Source organism: Rhinoraja longicauda, chromosome 6 (assembly GCF_053455715.1).
Source record: "Rhinoraja longicauda isolate Sanriku21f chromosome 6, sRhiLon1.1, whole genome shotgun sequence".
In the NCBI taxonomy this organism is placed as follows: domain Eukaryota; kingdom Metazoa; phylum Chordata; class Chondrichthyes; order Rajiformes; family Arhynchobatidae; genus Rhinoraja; species Rhinoraja longicauda.
The window spans coordinates 40,311,940-40,324,668 of NC_135958.1; the positions used below are offsets into that span (position 1 = coordinate 40,311,940).

At 42.9% G+C, this 12,729-nt stretch overlaps 2 protein-coding genes across 2 annotated transcripts in view; one reads left to right on the forward strand and one right to left on the reverse strand.

The window, feature by feature from the left end:
* znf276 (zinc finger protein 276) overlaps positions 1 to 8,819 on the forward strand; it is a 51,233-nt gene extending 42,414 nt beyond the window's left edge. The window contains exon 11 of the mRNA XM_078400857.1: positions 4,144 to 8,819. Coding sequence (XP_078256983.1) covers positions 4,144 to 4,393 — 250 coding nt within the window. The 3' untranslated portion in view covers positions 4,394 to 8,819. The remainder of the gene's footprint in view (positions 1 to 4,143) is intronic.
* The window catches only part of fanca (FA complementation group A), a 119,890-nt gene continuing 115,801 nt past the window's right edge, over positions 8,641 to 12,729 (reverse strand). The window contains exons 42-43 of the mRNA XM_078400856.1: positions 11,458 to 11,550; positions 8,641 to 9,791 (exon numbers count right to left, since the gene is read on the reverse strand). Coding sequence (XP_078256982.1) covers positions 9,684 to 9,791; positions 11,458 to 11,550 — 201 coding nt within the window. The 3' untranslated portion in view covers positions 8,641 to 9,683. The remainder of the gene's footprint in view (positions 9,792 to 11,457; positions 11,551 to 12,729) is intronic.

Sequence of the window (12,729 nt, forward strand, 5' to 3'; positions counted from 1 at the left end):
CCAAAAATAATGTTGTTCTCTACTGCTCCAAGTATCTCAACATAGGAAAGGGATGAATTGAAGAGCTGATAAATTAGTTTGTAGCAGATGAGTTAAGATGAAATATGTACTTGCAGGGACAAGAGCATGCAGTTAAAAGTGACTTTAGAATGAGTACAGAAGTCGGGATAGACACAAAATGCTGGAGTAACTCAGCTGGACAGGCAGCATCTCTGGATGACGTTCGAAGAAGGGTCTTGCCCCAAAACGTCACCCATTCCTTCTCTCCAGAGATGCTGCCTGTCCCGCTGAGTTACTCCATCATTTTGTGTCTATCTTTGGTGTAAACCAGCATCTGCAGTTGCTTCCTGTACAGAGAAGTTGGGATGATATGTTACAGTTGTACAAGATGTTGGTGAGGCCACATTTGGAGTATTATGTTCAGGTTTAGTCATCCTGCCATAGGTAAAATGTTAAGCTGGAAAGGGTGCAGAGAAGTTTCAAGAGGATATTGCCAGGACTTGAGGACTTAACTGCATGCTCTTGTCCCTGCAAGGGAGAGATTGGGCAGGCTAGGATTTTATTTCTTGGAGCACAGGAGGATGAGGAGTGATCTTATAGATGTGTATAGAAACATGGAAAATAAGTGCAGGAGTAGACCAGCACCGCCATTCAATATGATCATGGCTGATCATCCAAAATCAGTACCCCGTTCCTGCTTTTTCCACATATCCCTTGATTCCCTCAGCCCTGAGAGCTAAATCTAATTCTCTCTTGAAAACATCCAGTGAATTGGCCTCCACTGCCTTCAATGGCAGAGAATTCCACAGATTCACAACTCTCTGGGTGGAAAGGGTTTTCCTCATCTCAGTCCTAAATGGCCTACCCCTTATTCTTAAACTGTGACCCCTGGTTCTGGACTCCGCCAACATCGGGAACATTTTTCCTGTATTTACCCTGTCCAATCCTCTAAGAATTTTATATGTTTCTATAAGATCCCCTCTCATCCTTCTAAATTCCAGCGAATACAAGCCCAGTCGATCCATTCTTTCATCATATGTCAGTCCCGCCATCCCGGGAATTATCCAGGTGAACCTATGCTGCACTCCCTCAATAGCAATAATGTCCTTCCTCAAGTTAGGAGACCAAAATTGCACACAGTACTCCAGGTGTGGTCTCACCAGGGCCCTGTACAACTGCAGTAGGACCTCCTTGCTCCTAAACTCAAATCCTCTCGCAATGAAGGCCAACATGCCATTAGCTTTCTTCACTGCCTGCTGTACCTGCATGCTTACTTTCAGCACTCTTATAAGATCATGAGGGGAATAGATAGGGTAGAATCATGGAGTCTTTATCCAGAGTAGGGGAATCGAGAACCAGAGGACATAGGTTTAAGGTGAGAGGGGAGAGATTTAATAGGAAACTGAGGAACAACAGAGTGGTGGGTATGGAATAAGCTGCCAGATGGGGTAGTTGAGGCAGGTACTATGATAATGTTCAAAAGACATTTGGTCAGCGACATGGATACGAAAGGTTTCGTGGGATATGGGCCAATCGCAGGCTTGTAGGACTAGTGTAGAATGGGCATCTAGATTGGTATGGGGAAAGTTGGGCCGAAGGGCCTGTTTCCATGCTGTAAGATTACGACTCCCACTGGTGGCAGAAGAGAGTAGATGATGGTGAGCTGAAGCAGGTCCTTGGTGTGGCCAGTCTGCAGTCCAAAGACAAGGACTAGGAATTGGAAATAGTAAGGAAATTATGCTGGATCTGAGGAAGTGAAGTTTGAGTAGATGAGAGCTTCGGGGAATGACACTTTGAATGAATTAAATTTGATGGGGTAGCCAATGTTCAGTGGAACTAACTGCTTAGTCACAATGATGGCTACAATAACTATCTTTACAAACACTAAATTATTCTCAATATGTATTTCATTATGTTTGACGGAAGTTTGTCACCAAGTAAATACCTCAACCATCCAAAACACTGTCATTTTACCAAAAATGACACAAGTGTAAAGGTGAGCGGGTGATGATTACAATTCACATCCCGGATCTTATTGTCTATATTTTGTTAATTCCCTAATTGAACATGGAAGTAGCTAAATCTCAATTCTCAGTAAACCTGAGCAGAGAGAGGTATATTAGGAAGCTCAAGAGCAGGAATTTCAAGTGGTTGAAACATTCAATTAGCTAATGCTTGAAGAGTTAGGATTTGGATTAGAGATTTAACAGAAGACCGATCAAGGTTTGGCAACGTTTTAGTTATGGCAATTTGAGAACCTATTAAGATGAAAGGAATTACCTTAATTTTGCAACATTGAATTATAGCACTTTATTTGACTCGTGTTAGCTGTATGTTGCCAGAACGTTAGACTCGGGCAATAAATCTCAATCAACCTTGGCTTAGTCTAAGATTAGTTCCATTTCTTCAGACTGTGCCATTAGGGCCCACTTTAGAACATTATTGCACTTACGTACCTTTGTAGTACCAGCATAGACATGGAACAGATTACCGGACTGCAGCACTTCAGGCAGCATCTACGGAGGGAATAGACAGACATTTCGGGTCAGGGCCCATCTTCAAGACCAGAGATAGCTGGTAGAAAAAGGTGAGGGGAAGAGATGGGGTCAGCGAAAGGTTAATCCAGGTAAGGATGGGTTGTCTGGAAGATGATGATTCAGCTGGGAGAAGGTTGGAGGTGAAGTGGAGAAGGCAAAAGGGTGCAGATGGTGGAATCTGATTTTTTTTAAAAAGGAAGATGGGGAGTGAGTTGCAAACTAGAAGGTGGGATGTAGGTGGATGGGAAGTGGAGCAATGGTGGACACCATGGAGATCGAGAAAAGGAACTGTGTGGCTCGGGGTTGAGGGTGGATTGGAAAGAAAGATGTGCTGGGGGATTGGGGGGGGGGGGGGGTTTACCTGAAATTTGATCATTTATTGCTAATGCTGTTGGGTTGTAGGCTACCTGAGCAGATAAGGATCTGTTTCTCCTTCCTATTCTCAGAAAAAATACCTGATCTGCCCAGGCCCTTTTTCTCCACTCCCTCCGCTCCTCACCCAGTTGCGTTTGCTTCCTCCTTCTGCTCTTCACCCATCCGACCCCCCCTGGCTCCCCTGTTTTCCCATTCCCATTGACCCATCATTCTGGTTCGATATTTTATCTTCGATTTCACCATCGGCACCCCTTTGTCATCTCCACCCTATCACCACCAGCATTGTGACTATCTCCACTCTTCTCACCCGAGCTGACTTATCCAAAACTCAACTCCTTACCTGAATCAACCCATCACCTGCCAGCTCTTGCCTCACCCTTTCCTCTGGCTTCCACCTATCTCCTCCAGTTCTGAAGGTCCCAACCCAAAATTTCCCTCAATAGATGCTGACTAACCTTCAGACTTTCTCCAGCAGTTTGCTCAAGGAGGTATTTTTGCACAGGATTTCAGCATCTGCAGTCTCTCATGCCTCCATGTGTTCCCACAACTGGATTAAAAATGCAAGGATCAAACTGTGTCCAAGACCTTTGCTGTCCAGAACCATCACCAACAGATGATCTAGTTTATCATCATCCTTATTTTTGTAGGAATGAACTGCAGATGCTGGTTTAAACTGAAGATAGACACAAAAAGCTGGAGTAAGTCAGACAACATCTCTGGAGAAAAAGAATAGGTGATGTTTCGTGTTGAGGTCCTTCTTCAGACTGAGAGTTAGGCGAAAGGGAAATGAGAGATATGGACAGATATAGTGAGACATAGAACAAATGAATGAAAGATATGCAAAAAAGTAACGATGATGCAGGCCATTTATAGCTGTGGTCTAGATCAAAACAGACTGAGACAACAAGACCCTTTGAAGCTAGAACAACGACTTGGCTGGGGAGGGACATTATAATCAGTTGGACATGTACAGGTGTAAATTACTTACTCTGTTTACGCAGTAACTTTGGCTGCATTTCAAAAGCAATGTCTTGATTTGACCATCATCTTGAGGGCTTCACAGGCAATAGATTACAGAATCTGATTCTGTACTTCCAGCTAAAGTAAAAGGAGGAGTGTAAGAAACAATATCCTACAGAAATCAGTGACACAAAAATGCCAATATCAGTAAAAATGGAACCTGCAGACTGCTCTTGGAGGCCTAATTGAACTTTTTATTTTGTGCCTACAGGTGTGAAGTTTGTGGTTTCCAGTGCAGGCAAAGGGCATCCTTGAAATACCACATGACCAAGCACAAGGCAGAAGCTGAACTTGAATTTGCTTGTGACCAATGTGAGAAGCGGTTCGAGAAGGCTCACAATTTGAACGTTCATATGTCCATGGTTCATCCCTTGACCCAGAGCACAGATAAAAACAAACCTATTGAAATTGAATCAAGCCAGCTAAGTATAGAAACGTTAATTAAGCAGGAACCCAGCTAATAGTTATTCAACAGCTAAATGATGAGTCAAAAGAATCTCGCACCCTTTTCCAGTGTCAGCAAGAAACACAGGATTAACGTGAATAAAAGCAATCTTCTGCTGGTTGGGCAATGTTTAATTTCAAAAGATTATAGACATCTAGTTTTAGGTTTATTATTGTCAGATATACTGAGGTACATTGAAAAGCTTTGTTTTGCATCCTATCCAACAAATCAGATAATACTATCCATATATGCAATCAAGCCAGGCTCACATAAACTAGGTAGAGCAAAGGAAAGGTTAGTGTGGGGAATATAGTTCTGAGCATTATAGCACGCCAGTTCCAGAGACAAAAGTCCAATGTCTGCAAAAGGGTAGAGGTGAAGCAGACAGAACCCTAGCAATTGGAAGGACTGTTCAGAACTCTGATAACAGAGGGGAAGAGGCTGTTCCTGAGTGCGGCGGTGCTCGTTTTCAAGCTTCTGTATTTTCTGCCTGACGCGAGAGGAGAGACGGAGGAATGACTGGGGTGGGAAAGGTCCTTGATTATGCTGGCTGCTTTCCCAAGGCAGCATGAAATGTGGATGAAGGTTGGTCTGTGTGAGGGATTGCACTACATTTGCAACTCTGCAAATTTCTTACAATCTTGGGCAGAGCTGTTCCCAAACCAAATTGTGATACAACTCAACAATATGCTTTCTATGGCGCTTCTGTCGAGGTTTCTAAGAGTTATTAGAAACAAGCCGAATTTCCTGTGTCTCCTGAGGAAGTAGAGGTATTGGTGTGCTCTCTTGGCTGTTGCTCAATGTGGTTGGTCCTCAACAGATTATTAGTTATATTAATGCCATGGAACTCGAAGCTCTAAACCATTATCGCTTTGAAACCATTGATGCTGATTGGGGCATGTACTTCCTGAAGCTCCTTTGTCTTGCTGACATTGCGAGGTTGTTGTCCTGACACAACGTTATCAAGTTCTGCATCTCTTTCCTGCACCCTGTGTTGGCATTGTTTGTGATCCACCCACCACAGTGCTGTCATCTGCAAACATGTAGATGGAGTTAGAGATGAATTCAGCTGCACAGTGTATTGGGAGTACAGTAGGGGACTGAGAATACATTCTTGTGCTGCGCCAGTGTTGATAATTAGTGGTGAGGATGTGTTGTTCTGTACCTTCACTGAGGTTTGTGGGTCAGAAAATCATGAATCCAGTTGCTGATGGTGGTACCGACTCCTAGCTCCAGGAGCTTGGATGGGATTCTGGTGTTGAAGGGGAAGCTGTGGTCGATAAATAGAGGAGTCTACCAAAGGAGTCCTTGTTGTCTAGGTATTCCTGACATGAAGTTAGGGCCAGGGAGATAGCGTCTGTTGTGGAGATGTTACCATGGTAGACAAACTGCAGTGGATCAAGGAGGCTGGAGTTAATGTGCACTATTACTAGTCTCTAAGCACTTCATGATGGATGTCAGAGTCACTGGACGGTAGTCACTAAGGCACGGAACCTTATTTTTCGTTGGCACCAGAATGATAGTGGTCTTCTGGAAGCAGGTGGAACCTCAGGATGTATTAGTGAGAGTTAAAGATGTTTGTGAATACCTCTGCCAGCTGACCCACACAGGTCCTGAGGACGTGTCCAGCAACTCCATCCAGGCCAGTTGTGTTTCGCAGATTCACTCACAGGCAGGCTAATCTTGTGTTTGCCACATAAGTGTTGGTTCAGGGCACCCGAGACTGACAGGGCCGGTGTCGTTCATCCACTGACCTTCTGTTCAAAGCGGGCACAGAATGCATTGAGCTCATTGGGGAGGGTCCTGTTGTTGCCATTGATACTGCCCAACTTTGCTTTGTAGCCCATTACAGCAAGCAAGTAGGGTTGCCAACCGTCCTGTATTAGCTGGGACATCCCGTAAATTGGGCTAAATTGGTTTGTCCCATACAGGACCGCCCTTGTCCCGTATTAGACCCGGGGGCGCTGTAGGCCCGGATGCTGTAGGTCCGGACACTGTAGGTCCGGACACTGTAGGTCCAAAGCCCGGGTGCTGCCTAACGGAGGTTGCGTAGCAATCCCCTCCCGGCCCGGGTGGCCACCATTGGTGGGGCAGGAGCACGTGGCCGCTGGCTGGGCGAGGTCACGTGGGGTGCAGGGCGGTGACGTCACCTTGTCCCTTATTTTGGAGTGATAGTTGGTACCCCTACATGCAAGCCTTGGGATCATTTGACAGGAACACTACCGGCCTGGACTTCACCTGGGAGTACACCTCGGGTTCATCCATGGATTCTGGGTTTGGGTACACACGTATTGTTGTCTTTGGTATGCAGTCCTCCACACGCTTGAAGACTGATCGCAGGTGCATATTTATCTCGGCTAGCTGCTGAGTGCTTGAACATGTACCAGTCCACCAACTCAAAACAGTCACAAAGAATCTCATTGGTTTCCGCAGAGCAGCACTGCACAACTTTCTGTACTGGACCCTCCAGCTTAGGCTTCTGCATGCAGAGGCCTGAAGCACAGCCAGGTGGTCAGATTTACCGATGCTTGGTCGGGGATGCAGTGGTGTGCATTTTTGATGGTGGTGCAGCAGGAGATGTGTTGCTAGTATTTAGTTAGCATGCCCTGGAAGTTGGCTATTGAGAACAAGGCCTTGGAGTACTTTGTTTCAAGGCTATTGGTGATAATGCATAGTTCCTCAAGGGGATTCTTAGTATCAGCATGTGGTGGGATGTAGACTGCTGTGCAGATAGCCCAAATGAATTCTTGTAATAGGGGAACACTTCACTGCCAGGTATTGCGGGTCTGGGGAGCAGGAGCTTGTTGGCACCGTTACATCCAAGCCCCATGCGGAGTTAATTAGAAAGCAGACCCCTCCGCCGATCCATGTGGTGTAGAAGAAGCCCTCGGGTTGATCTCTCTGTTACACTGCTTTTGTTAAAAATAGCTTACTATTTAAAAAAGTACCAAAATACATGTGACATGCTAGAAGCTTAACTTATGAAACTTGGAAATTGTACAAATTTGTAAACATTGAATGGAGGCAATTATCCGCACTTCTGTTCAAGTGGTATAGATTTTTATAGTGGTACGGCTTTGAATACTTTTGAATTGGGTGATTACTCCTTCATGCCCCTTCAATGGATGCAATTTAACTTTAAATGAAGATGACTGTCTTCAGTTATTGAGTAGTGGGGTTATGCAAATATTTTGTGTTCATGTTATGCAACTGCTTTACAACAATAGCAAAGGGATTTTAAAGAGGAAGATTATAAATAAATGGAGCAATAATTATGCACATGGATTCCATATCCAACAGTGATTACCAGAATAGGAGTAAAATCTTCAATTTTCAGTTAGTTACTGATTCATTTTAAGGAATTCCATAGTTATTCCATTTTAAGAAGGTTTAGATTTTTATTTCCTCTCCCAACATCCAGCCTAAACCATCCTGGACGACCAAGATGCAGGAAAAATGTTCCCAATGTTGGGGGGAGTCCAGAACCAGGGGCCACAGTCCAAGAATAAAGGGGAGGCCATTTAAAACTGAGATGAGAATAAACCTTTTCACCCAGAGAGTTGTGAATTTGTGGAATTCTCTGCCACGGAAGGCAGTGGCGGCCAATTCACTGGATGAATTTAAAAGAGAGTTAGATCGAGCTCTAGGGGCAAGGGGAGTAGGCAGGCACGGGTTACTAATTGTGGATGATCAGCCATGATCACAATGAATGGCGGTGCTGGCTCGAGGGGCCGAATGGCCTCCTCCTGCACCTATTTTCTATGTGCAGAAACTATTGCCTTGGCTCAAGTGAATTTCTCTTTCCTGCCTCCAAATACATAATTATGGATGATTTTTTTCATTAATCTTAAAATTAGTTTATTTAGACTGCAGGGAAGGGCCCAATTAGTGCAGTCTTTTAAATCTGGAGTGGTTGTATTTGTAACTAATTTAAAAGTTGCATTCATATTGAAATTGTACCCATGTAATAATGCACCTCAAGTTACAGCACAGCTAAGTGGTTATAATTTACTTTATTTTCTAGTATTGACAGTCTAATTAAAAAAGTTTTTAAAATAATTTATCGAAAAAAAGTTTAAATGACAGTGTCTGGGATTATAGTAACTGTGTGCTGCAGAACTCTGAGCAACTAAAGCAGAACTCAGTTACAGAAGCCTCAAACCATGTTACAGTGCACAGGAAATTTGAGCAGGCAGTACATTTATAGAAATAAAATCAAAATATCTGATTTATACTTTGAAATATACATCTTTAACCTGATCAAATAAGTGCCTAGTTAGTTTTGGTTTCTGCCACTTCATCCAAATGGAGTCTGATGCTAATTTATATAACATTACACAGAACCAACAGCTTTAACTGAAAATTGGAGGATTTATTGAAGTTACACAAGCAGTACCAGTTAACCCAACAATAATACTGGTAATATTTTAATAAAAAATATAAAACAGTTGATTACATTGTTTTTGTCTTGCATCAAGTTTCTTCTATACTATCCGTTTCAAACTTAAAACATCAGGAATCTGAACTTGTATAAAGTTAAACAAAACACATGAATTTTACTGGGCAAAATTATCCTCCAGTCAGTTACTCAACCTCAGATTTTCATTAAAACTTAGTTAAAAGGCAGGACCTCTTCTTAATGGTACACCTTATTTTTCAAAAATGTGCTATACAAATAAAATGCTAGAGATACACAGCTGATCAGCCATCACCTTGGCAAGAGAAATGGCTAACGTTTCAAGTCATTGACTTATCGCAACTAAAAGATCGTACACCTGCAACATTGACTGCTTCTCTCTCCACAGATGCTGCCCGACCTGCTCCTTATTTCCTGCATTTTGTGTTTATAGTTCAGATTTTCAGTGCCTGCGGTGCTTGTGGTTTCTTGTAAAGGACGAAATCAATCTTACAACTAGTCCATAATACAAGTATACTTTGGCTGGCCCTTTTAAACAACATCAATGAGACATATTAGGCACTTTCAAGGATAAGACAGTGTTTAATAAACCAGCCAAGCACTTTAGTGACTGACTAATGTTAAGTAAAAACAAAGTTAGTTATTTTAATAAAATTTATTCAAGGAGAATCGACAATGTTTTTGTATATGTCATGAAGGATGGCAACCAACCAAAAGTATGTAGCCATTAATAATGCAAATGAAAAGTTCTTTAGTTTGTAAGTTGTTTCAACACTTGCACTATTTTTTTGCAAGAGTGTTTCACTATTGAAAAGTCGCAGTGCTGAAAGTATATCATTTTGCAGTTCACTCATTTTCTGCCGCGGGGGGGGGGGGGGGAGATCCCTCTTTATAAAAGAGTGGGTTCAGAATAGAGTCCATCACCAGCATACAGCTGCAGTTGGTGGTCAAGTGAAGCTTTCAGCTCCGGGTCAATGTCCTTGCAAACAGCCTGCAGCTGAAGAACAAAAAAGAAATACATTTCATTCTACAGAGTTATGTAAAGTGCATGTTACAAATTGAGAATGGATTCTAGGCGCTAGCGAGTAAATTGAGCTGAACAATTTTTTTTAAACAATTTTTAAAAAAAGATTTAGATTTAGAGATACAATGCAGAAACAGGCCCTTCGGCCCACCGGGTCCGCGCCGCCCAGCGATCCCCGCACATTAACACTATCCTACACCCACTAGGGACAATTTTTACATTTGCCCAGCCAATTAACCTACATACCTACACGTCTTTGGAGTGTGGGAGGAAACAGAAGATCTCGGAGAAAACCCACGCAGGTCACGGGGAGAACGTACAAACTCCGTACAGACGGCGCCCGTAGTCAGGATGGAACCTGAGTCTCCGGCGCTGCATTTGCTGTAAGGCAGCAACTCTACCGCTGCGCCACCTTATTAATATGGTAGCATCAGAATAACAAAAGTTGGTTGGCCATTAAGTTTTCAATCTACGGGAAATATCGTGGAAATGTTGGATAGTTATGACTCAATGACAGAAGCAGAGATAATTGAGTTGAGGTATTTCTGATCTGCAGCAAAAGATCGCCCATGCTAAATCAGTGCCAACTGCTGGTGTTGGAGGAGAATAATCAATAATGACTGTTGTTGTGCCTCTCCCCACCACCCAACCTTACTCCCCATCCCAATATCAGCGGGCAAGGGATTAATAGGAGGAAAGAAACCTACAGGTGCTGGCAAAGTCTATGACCTGAAGCACTAAATTAGTTTCCTCTCTTAAAATTGCTTCACCTAATGGGCTTACAGCATTTTATATTTAAAACAGAAACAAGGAACTGCAGCTGCTGTGAAAAATGAACAGGAAGGGGCATTACCTTAACTTGTGTGATGAGGCATTTATCTACTGCAAGGTTAAGTAGTTTGAGTTAACTATGTTCCAGCACTCATTTTTAGTTTGGAGAATTGGTACAAGCAAAGAAAACAGGACTGGATTCATAAGGTCATTAGTGATAGGAGCAAAATTAGGCCATTCAGCCCATCAAGTCTACTCCATCATTCAATCATGGTGATCTATCTCTCCCTCCTAACCTCATTCTCCTGCCTTCTCCCCATAAGCCCTGACACCCGCGTTAATCAAGAATCTATCCCAGACTTAAAAATATCCATTGACTTGGCCTCCACAGCCTTCCACAGATTCACCACCCTCTGACTGAAAAAAATCCATCTCATCTTTATATCCTTTAATTGAGGCTACGACCTCTAGTCCTAGACTCTCCCACTAGTGGAAACATCCTCTCCACATCCACTCTACCCAAGCCTTTCACTATTCTGTATGTTTCAATGAGGTCCCCCCTCATACGTCTATTAGAATGTCTTGAATAAGAGAAAATAAATTGTTCATAACTTTTTCTGCTAGATTTGTAAATTTTATAGCTGCCTTTTGTTTATTGTAAAATCATATTCTTAGAACCTTCTAAGAATAATTCCTTCTAATTAGATGTGGAGAATCAAGGTCTGCATTTTCTTCCCATGAGTGCAGCATTTTTAATTAAAGTGCCAAGTATACTCCTGTTCAATAATGTTATAAAGTATGACATCAGCTACTTCGACCTTATTCTGCATGAAATCAAAATTGAATGAATGTTATTGGAATCTCTTACTTTGTTGTGCTGTGAAATTATTTGACCAGAACAGCTTGGAATTACATGAAGGAGGAACCTTCGCCCATTCGTTATCAATTGCAAAGGATCAGGCTGCAAACACAAGCAAAGTTTAATTATTGATAAAAGCTACAATCCAATGACTTATATTGATTTCCTCACAATCCCTGCTCCAAATAGCAACACTTTGTTACCATGCAAAACAAAATAGCTCTTTACTCAGCGCTACATCACAGTTTCCTATTACTCAAGAAAGAACTCTGCTATTGAACAGTAGCAAAACAATTCACGTCAGAAGCACAGTTATGACTGCTTTGAATTATGGAGGATGGCTGTATTCCAAAAGACATCCTCTATGGAGAGCTGACGTCTGGGAGGAGAACCTTCGGCCGCCCCCAGCTATGTTACAAGGGTGTCTGCAAAAGAGGTTTGAAGGCGCTCGACATCGATGTGGAGTCCTGGGAGAGCCTTGCAGCTGACCGCACGAGATGGAGAGGTACCCTGAACCAACATCTCAAAACGGGGGAAGAGACACTGATGAACGCAGCGGCAGACAAGCGGGCACGCAGAAAGGAATGCAGCAACTTCAACAGACCAGAGACCACACACAAATGTGACCTTTGTGACACAGACTGTCACTCCCACATTGGTCTCTTCAGCCACAAGCGACGCTGCTATAGCCGAGGTGTGGAGCAAGCAGCCAACTAGGATGCATCACCCATGGTCAGCCATGACCGAGGAGGAGGGGGGGGGGGGGGGCTAAGAATGATCATAGCTATTTAATTAAAGGTTTACAGGGTGGTTGTAACTGGTACCTCTGAATTGTTTTGCAACCTTTTTGACTGGCAATGTAACTGAATAATCTAAAAACAGGAAATTGTTAACCTAAATTTTTAAACCCATGATACTCAAGAACAAAGGCCATTCACAAGGCGAGACTTGAGTACCAAGTAGTCATTTAAATTGAATCAATAGTAGTATACTCAATTTTTGCATCTGCTGCTATTATCTAAAAGTAATGGGCTGGTTGCAGGAGACATACTTGGCCAGTACTAGTTTAACTGAAACAAGTAAAATGAAAATATATATATTTTTTAAATGAGTTAATTCTACGGATGTCACCCACTACCACTACAGCAAATCTAACAGCTACCTAAAGTTTTGTTTAAAGATACTGCGCGGAAACACTGAGCCCTCACCGACCAGCAATCCCCACACACTAATATCATCCTACACACCGGGCCACAGAGCCCGCACCGACCAGCGATCCCC